Genomic DNA, 12,914 nt, shown 5'->3' with positions numbered 1-12,914 from the left:
TTCCCGCGTTGGCTTCTGAAGAGGTAACCGCCGAGTTTGACAGTGATTGAAAGAAATTGCCCTTCGCCGCTGAGCCGCAGCCACACGGCGCACAGAGAAACAAAGGGACTCTGTGAACGCTCCCTGTGCCCATGCTGCCAATTACCTCAAATGCCACACGGATGTGTGTTCACTCCTGAACTCGCTCCCTGAAAATGTCACTTTATGTGGAAGTAAGTAAGTAAACAGCATTTGACACCGATTGCTGCTTCTACCATTTTCAGTAATGACTGCAGGCCTGCTCTGACTCAGTCCCCGTGTGCTTCAGTAACCTTTGTGTTCTCCTCTGTGCACTTCCGACGTTGTGCTGTTTTTATGATGTCCGCTATCGTCGGCGTGCGCGATTGTGTTGCGCCGTGTTGCGTTGCTGGTGTTCCACTGCATCATGTAACTCGGGGCTGTGATGTCTTCTTCACACTCCCTTTGTGTGCTCCGGTAACAAGCAGAAGGCTGACAGGTCAACAGCGCCCACCCAGAGGTAAGAAGGAGCCCGTCCCTAAAAAAGGAACCTCTAACTACATTCTGCAGACGAAGGTGACAGCGGGGGGCCAAATCTCACAGTCTGATTTGCCACATCTACACCAGTCTGAATGAGCTGGGTCTCATCTGACTCCCTGAAAAGGAGGAATCAGCCCATCATACGCTAATTACTTTATATTTTCACCAGACCTTAGCAGCATTTACAGCCGGTTACTGCTGCATCTGAGTAAAGGTCCGTCCGGCTGTGAACGTGACCTCAGCTCGCTGGGAACATCAGTGACATCAAAGGGGAGGGATGCTGTTCTCACCTGCCTCCGCCGATAATTGAATTAGAAAGATCAGGCAGAGACACACGCAAAGACCAAGACCTGATGCAAAAATAACCTCAAAGAGACACAAAAAGGGAGTAAAGTGACGGGAATCAGACGCTGACCTCAAAGACAAAGAGAAAATCTGATACGAGCAGATACAAAGTAACAGAGAATGACTGTTATTATTGTTATTGTTATTGCAAGGCTACAAGTTTGCACCTACAAGTGTCCTACTTTCATATGAGAGCATGTAATGTTGCTCAGTTATCATTCATTTATGATAATATGATAGTCTAATTTTTTAATTGCATGCTTCCTCCTGCTGTGTGTGTGATGCACAGCGTGGTGGTTAACATGTAGATGTGGGAGAGCGCCCGTTAATCACCTGTCTCTCCTGGTCAGTGTGTAGCGTGTGCTTTCCCTCTTCCACCGACTGGACCCCGACGCTGCACAGCTGAGAAGCTGGTAAACAGAACCGGGCAGCAACCTCTCCAGGGAGGTGTGTGTGTGTGTGTGTGTGTGTGTGTGTGTGTGTGTGTGTGTGTGTGTGTGTGTGTGTGTGTGTGTGTGTGTGTGTGTGTGTGTGTGTGTTCCAGTCAAAAAAAGACGCTGCTGCTCGGCTGACATGGGTCACGGTGGCAGGAGGGTGGAGGAGCCGAATGTGAAAACAGCAAATGGGGTCAGGGTCACTGACAGACAGGGAAGCTGGTGACACAAACCTTTTCGCCTCATTGTGGCGTTGGTCTCCGGTGACGTCGGGTGATGTAAACGCGAGTTTGGCTTCGCAAGAAGGAGGCTGCGATCAGTTTGTTCTGTCACGGCACAGAGACACCTCGAACCGTAAGCATCCGTCCATTAAAAGCGTCGTTTTATAGCTGGTTCGACTCATAACGATCATAAAAGTGGCTCGTACCGGTTTATTTCTGGGGCCCAGTTTCTGTGCTGCTCCCTGTGCGTATTAATATTTAGATTTGTATGAGTCGACATAAAAACGCATTGTGCTGCATGTACAGTAACTGAGGCCACAAATAAAAATACAGCTGCAGCTTCAGCAGCACCCTAAAACCTGCTGAGGAGCATTTGCATCTGTTTATTACACTTTCCAGGGAGCATCATTATGAGTGTAAAAGGATTAACCTGCTTATGTTCTGTGTTGTTTAATGGGCAACAGGAGGTTGTTTAGCGGTAACGCCGTGCACGTTTTTATCACATGAATATGAAAGGTGAACCTTAAAGCTTCAGCTTCAGGAATGCTCACTAAAGTGCCCGGCATGAGCCTAAAGATGTTTGTCTGCAGCAAAGTTTTATTGAGTCTAAGGCGAAGAACAAGCTTCAGGCGCAGTTGTGATTTTCAATCTGCATTGGGAAAAAAGGCCAGGAAAAATATGAATAAACTAAACTTGTAACTTATACGATTTTTTTGATTAATCGTTAACAAACATTACAGTTTCAACACGCTCACCAGTGGCCCCACCTCAATTTTAAATGCATGAAGCTACCAAATGACAAACGGCTATTAGGCCGCAAATAAAAGTGAGTGGCAGCGGGACTGCACCACACCACTTTTTACACCGCTGTTTGACAGCGCCTTCATGATCTCCACCCACTTAACGTCACATGTCTGCAGCTTAGCTGTCAAAGAAAATCCCCCCCTGCGTTTCACTTCGGTGGGTTTCAGACGCGGAGCAAACTCGCAATTACGGCAGCCCGTGAAGGCAGCATTGGAGCCTGCAACTCAGTGAGGTGGAAAACATACCATAACATTATTTAGCCTCTATTCCTTTAGGGCGGCGTGTCGGATTTCCCTCGCTAGTTCGAGAAGATAGTTTTTATTTTTATTTTTTTTTTTTTACACATGCATTTTTAACCCGGCTGTGGCAGACCCAGTGTCACGCATGGCTCCACGGGCGGTCCGCGTCCTGCTCGCGCTGTCCGTCGTCCTGCTCGCGCGCTCCTGCTGCGCCTATACCTGTCCGGCCATCTGCCGCTGCAGCGCCGACACCTTCGAGTGCAGCAGAGACACCCAGCTGGCCCCGGGAGCAGCAGCAGCACCCTCCGTGCCTCGACTGTAAGTGACTCGGCTTCCAGGCGACGGTAGCGCAGCCTCAAAGCGCTGTAATCTCCCACTGAGGATTCGAACCAAACTCAACTCCTGCAGCCCTCGAGGCACTGCTTCCTTTTACCCCGTCGTAACTTTAACGGGCCGTTTTTGAACCCCTCACTCCCCATAAGTTGAGCATATGTGAGTGTGAATGTGGAGGTGACCTCTGTGCTTGTGGCTCCCGCAGAAGACTCGCTCATCTGCCGCTGAAGGAAGTCCCCACTCACGCCTTCAAGGAGCTGATGAACGTCACGGTCATGTAAGTTACCGACTCTCTACGCGTTTTGTCTGGTGAGCAAAAGTGTTTTGTAGTGGGGATTAAATCTGAATAAAAATAATATTATCACCAGTTTGAAGCATAGACGTGTTTTTAGGCTTCTTCTAGACTTGATGTGACGTCATCGCACATACTGTAACGTAGGTTGTAATGCAAAGATATTAGATCATGTTTGAACATATTTACAGCCCATCAACCAATAATCATAGATTTGCGCATGCATTAATGCACAAGCTAAATAAAGTGTTGCTGTTTGAAGGACTCATACATGAAGCAGAAAAGGCCACATCACAAGCAAAATAATGACCACAGCACAGCAATATGCAGCCTGCCATTATAATCTGAAAGAGTCCATTGGTAGAAAAAGACATTGGAGTGAAATTAGCTGCTTCTTGGCTCAACCTGGATGTTCAGCTAAATCCAATTAACTGAATGGGATCTCACTAAAATCCAACCCCCTGCTCACTAATTAATTGGATCTCCTGGTCATGTTTACACAAGCGGAATCATTTGTCCGGAAGCCAAAACATTATCCTGAGCGATCGCTGAATGGGTTTTAGTGTTAATTAATACATCACCAACAGTGTGATGAGCAGATATGAACTGTTTGTTAGCCTCTGGTGAAATCAATTGCTAATGTAGCAGAGTGTGTTCCCTCCGCTCCTGCGGGACCAGTTCCCTCTGCCGCCCACTCTCGTTTATGAGTGTAAAACCTTTATAATGTTCAAATTTCATCAGCCTCGCAAAAAGTATAAAAATACTAATAAAGTCACAGCTCTGCAACACCTGTGTCAGAGTAGCACGCGGGAGCAGCGTGCGGTTTGATGACGCATTCAAATGAGAACGGAAAAAAAAGTTTTCCCTGAGCCCTGAGTGTTAATTATGACACGGTACTGTACGTGAAGCAATCAGAGGCAAAAGTAAAAGCAGTACAGATGGAGCCATTTAATTGTGTCCTCGCCTGAAATGACGTGTTGCTTGATTACAGCGGAGTGGGAGTTTAAAAACGGTGATTACAACATAAAGATGGGGAGCGGATCAGAAAGCAAAGGTCAGCCATCAGAAAACAAATTGTTCAAGGACGAATCAAGAGGCCGTGTTGACTTTGTTTGTCTCTGAACGTCTTTGTTTAGTCCTCCTTTTTTTTTAAAGATCTCCACTCAGTCTTCTTGGCCCAGATGCATCTGTGATGTATGTTCTGCGTGGTTCCCAACGTGCCCCAGAACTCCGGACTGTCGTTCTTGGTATTTTAATGTTTCCCTCGTGGTTTGCATCGGAGCATCAATCACCTCTGTCCTATTTGTGCAAAAAAAAAAAAAACGTTCGAAAAGCGAGCGAGGGCGGGCGAGGACGTCCGCGACACGCTCTTAACGTCGGATTCTCATTTTCCAGAGTAATTCATTGACGCTCTCCTGTTAATCTGTTGATTGATGTGGGGCCATTTCGTTGCGGCACAGTGAGGTCTCCCAGAGCGACTGCATCGCCCGGATCCGCAGGCACGCCTTCCTGTCGCTGCCCGGCCTGGCTGAAGTGTAAGTGACGCACGCCGCACGCGACGCCATCACGCGTTCCAGCAGCTGGCGCGCGTTTTTTGCGGGATTAGTCTGTCAATTACAGAGCGGCGCGTTTAATTCCCGGCGTCGGGAGCGTTTGTTTGTTTGCTGACGGCCTCTGACAACCGCATTGTAATTACGGATATCTTTCCCGGTTCGTGTTCCTGTAGTTCAGTGCAGAACATCAACAGTTTGAGGATTATTGAGAAAGGCGCCTTCACGGACCTGCCCAGACTCCGATATCTGTAAGTCGTCCTGCTTTGCATTAATATTGATTGTTCATACGCTGCTGTTTTTGCAAGATGCATTCATTGTTTACATGTTGTGGCAACTATGAAGTCCTCTAATTTCTACCAGGCAAAATGAAGCCTGACAACGTGTCACGTTTCACATCCAAGTGTAACTGTAAAAGCCTGTCCGACAAAGACCAGCTCACTGATTCTGATAGGGACATGAACTCATATCTGTCTGTGTTGCTCGTCTCCAAGGAGCATTTCCAACACAGGGATCACTCACTTCCCAGACTTCACCACCGTCTCCTCCCTGGCACCGAACATTATCCTGTAAGTATCCTCCATGTTTGATCGCCCCTTTCTCACTATCTTCACGCATCTCGCGCGACCCTGCAATGTCTGTGTTGGACCCGTCGCCGCGTGACTGTTCTGGCCTCCGTTTACAGGGAAATGGCCGACAACACCAGGATCGGCTGCATCCCAGCCAACTGCTTTCCGGGGATGACCAGGGAGTACGTGGACATGTGAGCAACCGGGTCATTATTTCAAAAATATTTTTCATCCGCTTTAATATGCTGATGCATGAACGTTCACCCCGGCCTTGACGATGGCTGCTTTTTGACGGTCGGCCGAGATTTATAGCGCTGTGTCCTTGGCAGGAACCTGGTCAGAAACGGCTTCAAGGAAATTCAATCGCACGCGTTCAATGGCACCAAGCTCAACACAGTGTAAGTGTCAGCACTTTGATAATCACGGCCAAACTCAGTACAGTAGAGGTTTCCGTTAGATGCGCAGTTTGGGTTTAAGGCCTTTTCTTGTTCTAATCGCAGCAACACAGTGTTCTGGTAAACAAACATTATGTAAGACTAAACAAAGATTGGACGCCCTGTTGTTTCGTTGCTCTGCCCCGTCCTGCTGGATGTTGATGGGGACGAGATACGTGCAGACACCCCGCAGTCTAAAAATAATACTCATCATCCTCAGTGTCGCGGCGAGAAGCAAAATCCACACGGGAAATCGTTAACCGTCGCCTTAAATCTCCCTCCATGACGTGCAATCACCTCCCAGTCGCTTCGCTCGTCTCACGGATGCGTTGTGTTTTTCCAGAATTCTGAGGGACAACGCGTATCTGAGCCACATTCAGGAAAAAGCCTTTGAAGGAGCCACGGGTCCAAGTTCTCTGTAAGTGACACTAATTCGGGTTAATGGCAGTGAGAAGCTGCTGGGTGTTAACAGCGGATGGGACCGGTCCTGCTTCCTGCGTGTGAAACGAGCCGGCCTCCGACTTCGACTTTAAATACCTTTACATCACGTTAGCATAAACTCTCTCTCTCTCGCCGTCGTGTCCATAAATGTGCAGATGGGAAAATTTAGGCTCCGTTTCAAATGTGCAACAGAAATTCACATTACGAGGGGGAAATTCATATATTCTCTATCTGCTCTTGTGTAAATCAACAGAATTAACGTGACCATATTTGAACTGGCCCGGCGAGGCGCGATTAATATTCATAACAATGTTTATCATTTTATTGTCCAAACATTAGGGTGGTGACAGTCTGTCTGTGTAAACAACCAACAAGGCGGGTGGACTGCTGAATTCTGATTAGTGAGCAAATAGCCCAGTCTGTGGAGCACAGCCTGCAAGGTCTCTGATTGGGAGCAATCCTGTCTTGGAGATATGAAATTCCCTCTTATCTTGGTGGTGAATTAGTGTTTGTGGGACTCACCGAAATGCCAAATGTCTCCTCTTTGCGTGCGCCGGCTCCATTGAACCACTTTTCTTTATGAATGTCAGGTTTTGAATAATCCAATCAATGGAAGATGAAGACGATCCTTGATGCGACGTTAGTGATTATAGGTTTATCTAGTGCTCGCTAAATGGCACTAATTGCAACTTCAATTATGGGATGAAGTGTTTTTGTTGTGTTCGAGTGTCCCTGGAAAATAGTGTGATTAAGCATTTGCTTGATGAATATGAACAAAATGTCAATTAGGGCCTTGGCCCCGCAATAAACAGCATCAGCAGAACTTGGAAGAGACCAAGGTGTCACTGCATTTTGCCAGGGACGTCTCGTCCACGCCCCTGAGCTCGCTTCCTCCCACGGGCCTGAGGCAGCTGAGGTTCCTAAAGGCCAGCGGCGCCTTCGCCCTGAAGAGGCTCCCGCCGCTGGACGGGCTGCCCGAGCTGCTGGAGGCCGAGCTCACGTACCCCAGCCACTGCTGCGCCTTCCACTCGTGGCGTCGGAGGCAGAGGTAATGAGTTCGTTGGTCTCGTGAGGACCCCAGGCTTTGGTAATTAGTTCCCCTCATTGACGTTTGGCGCCGTCTGACCTTTCCCTGTTTTCTGTTTTTTAGAGAGAGTGCCTTAAAAAACTTCACAAAGTTTTGTGACCTCAGCCAAACAGAAATGTAAGTTAGTGAAATACAATTTTGTCTCCTAATTTAAATAAGCTCATTGAATCAATGCCAATTCATCCCCACAAAGAAACGCATTCCAAGATTCACAAATCGTTTTGTTCTTTAATGCTAACGTTAAATGTTTTCATTCTTCAGAGAACCCACCGCAGATGACGTGAACCTTCTGAACGACATCAACTTTCAGTATCCGGACCTGGAGTTTGACTGTCTGAACAGCCCTTTCGTGAAGTGCAGCCCGAAGCCGGACGCCTTCAACCCGTGCGAGGACCTGCTGGGCTTCCCCGTCCTGCGCGCTCTCACCTGGATCATCACGGTCTTCGCCGTGGCCGGCAACCTGGCGGTGCTCGCCGTCCTGTTCATTAGCCACCACAAGCTCACCGTCTCCAGGTTCCTCATGTGCAACCTGGCCTTCGCCGACCTGTGCATGGGCGTCTACCTGATGCTCATCGCCCTCCGGGACTTCCTCTCCCGCCAGGAGTACTACAACCACGCCACCGACTGGCAGACGGGGCCCGGCTGCGGCGCCGCCGGCTTCCTGACCGTCTTCGCCAGCGAGCTGTCCGTCTACACGCTGACCGTCATCAGCCTGGAGCGGTGGCACACCATCACCAACGCCATGCACGTCAACAAGCGCCTGCGGATGCACCACGTGGCGGCCATGATGGCCGCCGGCTGGGGCTTCTCCCTGCTGGTGGCGCTGCTCCCCCTGGTGGGCGTCAGCAGCTACAGCAAGGTGAGCATCTGCCTGCCCATGGACATCGACGCGCCGCCGGCCCAGGTGTACGTGGTGGCGGTGCTGGTCGCCAACGTGGCCGCTTTCCTCGTGGTCTGCTACTGCTACGTCTGCATATACCTGAGCGTCCACAACCCGGAGAACTCGGCGCACCGCGGCGACACCACGCTCGCCAAGCGCATGGCCGTGCTCATCTTCACCGACTTCCTGTGCATGGCGCCCATCTCCTTCTTCGCCATCTCCGCGGCGCTGCGCATGCCCCTCATCACCGTGTCCCACTCCAAGATCCTGCTCATCCTCTTCTACCCCATCAACTCGCTCTGCAACCCCTTCCTCTACACCATCTTCACCCGGGCCTTCCGCAAGGACGTGTGCCGGCTGCTGAGCCGCGGCGGCTGCTGCCACCGCGCCAACGCCGACTTCTGCAGGTCGCAGACGCTGGCCTCGCACCTGGCGTGCTCCCAGAAGCCGCCCAGCAGGAAGCCGCACTCGCTCAGCTTCTACGCCTATCACATCAAGAAGGGCTGCTTCCTGAACAAGGGAACCACATGACGAGCCGCACGCAGAGTCACGGCACGGACCTAAAGGCGGCGGCTCGTTGACGGGTGGGTACGTTTCAGGCCAGCAGGAAGACATTTTCAATCTTGTATGTGGCGGGCGGGCGTCCGTCGGGGCCGAGAGAGCTCAAATTGAGGAGGATTGGTGATGGAGCCCTTCTTTCTGCACAGAGATGCAGTTAAACGCAGCAACAATAAGAGAAGCCCAACAACGGCCACTTGGATTGCTGGAAAACCACGTGTGCCACTCAGACACATTTTTTCAGTAGTGGAAACTATTACTGTCAGTAAGTAGAAGGAAGGACTGTAAATGTGAAATGGACGTTCTTTTAGCCCACCAGACCTCAAAGAGCTTGAGCATTAGTGCCATCTATTGGTTTGTTGTGCTCAGGAAACTAGCAGACAGCCTGTGGATTGTTTGCCCAGTGGAGCTGTTGCAAATACTCTGGATTTATGCTACAAGACATTAGACGTGAATGTGTAGACAAACACTTGTACCGCCTTTGTATCACAGCAGATTGTTGTGAGAGAAACCTGCACATGGCGGTGGTCGTGTGCTTGGGAGTTTTCACATTATAGGTATTTGATTTTACACAGCTACACTGTTTATTAATAATTTGAGCCAGTTGTTTCAAACCTCATTTACTTGTGACCATTTGTTTTTCAGAGCAACATTACAAAAGGTCATTACTGCAACCATAAAAGAAATAAACATTTGTGTTGTGTGTGCTTTTATATCCTGTTAATAACCAGCGGGTAAATGAGAACTTCATAATAAAAGCTGAAATATTTTGTGAAGATTTGTCCCTTGCATTTTCACACTATCCTCCACATTCGTTTCAAGCTGGTCAAACATGTGTTTCAGTTTAGAAAGTGATGCAGCCTTCTCTGCTACATGGTTTCCAGTAGCCTCGTGGGGTTTGTTTGGTTTTACTAGTGAAATAATTAATTTTTCAAAGTATGATAAGACAGCAAACATCAACTGTACTGGGTTGTAAAGAAAAGAGAATTAACTGAACACAGCCCAGCTCAGAATGTTTGATGGGATTAAAGACACAATGCAATGTTTGCTCGTCAAAGTGTGTATTAGATGCCCTCACAGCAACATAATGACTTTTTTTCCTAATAAAGGCAAAATAATTTCATACAAATGAATCTGACTCAAAGCCAAAAGAAGTAATTTCTTGCTTGAAAATACTCATTACATAACGAAAACAAAGTTTGCACAGTGGTGTTTTAACTTGCTGCTCCATGAGCTAATTACACCAGTAAGTGGTTGAGGTTCAAGATTATCTGATGTGTTGAAGAGACTCATTACCACTCGGCTTCTCCCACAGCTTTAGAGAACACGTAATCCCTGCCTCCGTGGCACATCACTCCATCTTTCAAATGGAACTTCCAGCGGTTCTTGCTGCGGTGGATCTGCGGCGCAAAGAAGAGTGTGTCGCGCTCCCAGTGGAAGAAGAAGCTCGAGACGATGAGCAGAGAGCTGTTCTCACCTTGTCGTACTGGCAAACGATCACGTTCTCCGTGTCGAAGAGATCCGGGATGTCCTGCTCAATGACGTCGTCGCCCGAGTTCAAAGGATCCTGATCAATTAAAAAAAAAAAAAAAAAAAAAGTGTCACGCAAAACACACACTGTTAAAACGCTGCCATCTGCAAATGTGTCGAGAAAAAGGCAGACCTGGTGTCGGAAACTGCACCGGTTCATGAAAATGTAAATCCAAGACTCACCTCTTCCTCCACATTAGCGAGTTCACCTGCTCCCTCGCCGTCGCTGCTGGAGGACATGCTGTTGCCGTCGCTGCTTCCATCTCCTTCCTGCAGGGCCTTTATGGCCTCCGCATTTAAAATGCCCAGAAAGTTGTTCTCGTCCAGGGGAGCTCCCTCCTCCTCAACGTCGGAGCTGTCGGCGGCGCCGTCCAGCTGAACGATGTCTGAAATCTGGCTGTAGCCGTAGTCCAGGTCCAGCTTAGCGGGGGTTGCAAAGAGCAGCAGCAGTCGGGTTGCAAAGAAGCGAGAATATGGTCAAAAAGCAACGCAGCGAGATCCTCACTTTTCCTCACAACACAAATGAATACATTAGAAATCTCTATCTGGTAAATAAGAACATTTCATTTAAATTGCATGTTAATGTAAAGCTACATACAACCAGATGCTGCATTTGGTGGATATGATATGGTTCAGATATAAACTAAAGAGTGAGCGTCCTCTTATATTTACCCCAAGTGCGGCCTCGGCCCGATCGCCGGCCTTCGCAGACGCCAGATTCCGCGCCCTTTCCACTTTCTCCGTCTCCACCTCGATCACCTCTTTCAGGATCTCATCGATGTCTCTGGCCTTCGGGCGTCCCGTCTGGGTCAAGGCCTCCTCTGCACGGATCTGGAAGTCTAATAAGTGGCTGCAGGGCGACGCCGCTTCACACCGCGGCCTCGGCTCGGGTTCCTCCCCCGCGACCTCGGGCTGCGGAGCCTCGGCCCCCGGCGGCGGCGAGGCCTCGGCGGCAGGAAGCGGCGGCGGGGGGGGGGCCGGGCCCTGCTGGCCGGAGGGCACGCCGGCAGTCGGCGGCGGCTGAGTGACAGCAGCAGTCGGCTCCTGAGGACGAACGGCCGCTGCTGGGACGGCGGCGGATGATGATGATGATGACGAGGGACGGGTCAGGGCTTCCCTCCAGTCGATGACCTTCGTGGTTTGGGACAGCGCTCGCTGACCTGCCGGGGCCTGAGTCACCACAACGGGAACGTTGACCTTGTAGAGTTGACCTTAGCGAGAGAGCGCATGCTGCGAGTCAGTCCCCGTCACAAAGCCCAGGGTGCCCAGGAGGAGGCGGCTGCCTACCGGAGGCCGTCTGCAGGGTGACCCCCGCTGGGATCTGCACGGGGTAAGCCAAGCCGGCGGGGAGCGAGAACGTAGCCAGGGCCTCGGAGTTGTTCTGAGGGGAAAAAAGGACCGGCCGCGTTAAATCAAATGGAAGTGAACGGGAAGCTGCACAGATCCCACTCGCCTTGACTGGAAAGCTGTGGACGCTCCGATTCGCTGGGATCACGACGGAGGCTGAGAGCAGAAACAAAGCAGGTCAACGGCGCACGGGTCTCCTGGCTTCACTTTCACACATGCACCGCGCGCGTTAAGATCAACGCGGCTTCGGCGACGTCGCTACTTTTACAGCCGCTCCCTCAGTACCTGTGAGCTCCTGATCCGCCTGACTGTAGCTGGCAGGGAGCTGGAGCACGAAGTTGGAGGAGTTGAGACTTTTTCTGAAGTCTTCCATTGCCTTTGACTGCATCATCTTCGACTCCCAGAGCTGCACAGCAGAAGACACAGCAGTCTGCCTTCCTGGCACGGGGCTCACTTCACAACATGACTTAACTGTGCCACCGCAGCTGCACTCAGGACGCGCATTATATTCATATATTTAATTAATCAAGGATGTGAAGAGTAGAACCCACATGTTTTAAATCATCCAGGACACGGTCTTCAAGCCCTTCATCCAGGAAGAGCTCCCTCATACCCTCAATGACGTCATCAATTATGGACAAGTAGAGTTTGCCCTGAATTCATTCACAAACATTGTAAGTCAGACATTTATTCACGGTGGTAAATGCCTCCGTTACATCCTGCCCTAAAATCTTCATATTAGTCGCTTTAAAGCTGCATTGTGCAGTTTTATCTAAGAGGCGTCACATATAAGTTAAATATAGCAGAACGGCAGACGCGCTCACCACCGGACCGGTGTTGCTCAGCATGCTTCAAAGCGGCGACAGTGAACTTCCCATCAAACCCCAATCACCACACGGGGATCGCGTGGCGATGCGATGAAAAGCAACGCGACGCAGGTGACGCTGATCAGGCGCCACAGGTGCGTTCGGAGCGGAAGCTTCCGTTGAGATGAAGCCACGTTCCTATTTGTCGCGGTGCAGCAGAAGGTGAAGCTGTTGCCAGACTTCTTCCCTTGATAAATTAACAACTGAACCCTGCATAATAATAATAATAATAGCAGATCAGAACGTTCTGTATTTGCATGTCTCCACCACACACACCTGTTGTCAGAGGGAAACGCTTCCCTTAAATAATACTGTTTACCTCACCACTAACTGCTCCGGGTATTACTCTAATAAGCACAATGTGCCCAATTCAATTGAGCAGATGTTTTTGTGTGTTTAAACCCAATTTGTACCTGATGTGACTTCCTTCCCTTCTTCCAACACACC

The 12,914-nt window shown here is 49.8% G+C and overlaps 2 protein-coding genes across 2 annotated transcripts; one reads left to right on the top strand and one right to left on the bottom strand.

The window, feature by feature from the left end:
* The first annotated feature begins 2,312 nt into the window (after positions 1-2,312).
* On the top strand, positions 2,313-9,418 carry LOC114870537 (lutropin-choriogonadotropic hormone receptor-like). The gene is made up of 11 exons (XM_029175338.3): positions 2,313-2,898; positions 3,119-3,190; positions 4,666-4,740; positions 4,932-5,006; positions 5,250-5,324; positions 5,441-5,518; positions 5,654-5,722; positions 6,102-6,176; positions 7,059-7,247; positions 7,350-7,403; positions 7,548-9,418. Exons 1-11 carry the CDS (start codon positions 2,726-2,728, stop codon positions 8,695-8,697), a joined length of 2,085 nt encoding a protein of 694 aa, XP_029031171.1. The 5' UTR covers positions 2,313-2,725; the 3' UTR covers positions 8,698-9,418.
* gtf2a1l (general transcription factor IIA, 1-like) lies at positions 9,329-12,667 on the bottom strand. The gene is made up of 9 exons (XM_029175372.3): positions 12,426-12,667; positions 12,153-12,254; positions 11,887-12,007; positions 11,708-11,757; positions 11,542-11,635; positions 10,927-11,465; positions 10,438-10,674; positions 10,202-10,291; positions 9,329-10,124 (listed from the first exon to the last, which is right to left on the bottom strand). Exons 1-9 carry the CDS (start codon positions 12,447-12,449, stop codon positions 10,017-10,019), a joined length of 1,365 nt encoding a protein of 454 aa, XP_029031205.1. The 5' UTR covers positions 12,450-12,667; the 3' UTR covers positions 9,329-10,016.
* Positions 12,668-12,914: the final 247 nt, after the last annotated feature.

The sequence above is a fragment of the Betta splendens genome, chromosome 15 (assembly GCF_900634795.4).
Source record: "Betta splendens chromosome 15, fBetSpl5.4, whole genome shotgun sequence".
In the NCBI taxonomy this organism is placed as follows: Eukaryota; Metazoa; Chordata; class Actinopteri; order Anabantiformes; family Osphronemidae; genus Betta; species Betta splendens.
Note: the sequence above shows the minus strand (reverse complement) of the source record. Positions and strands in the feature narration are given on the sequence as shown.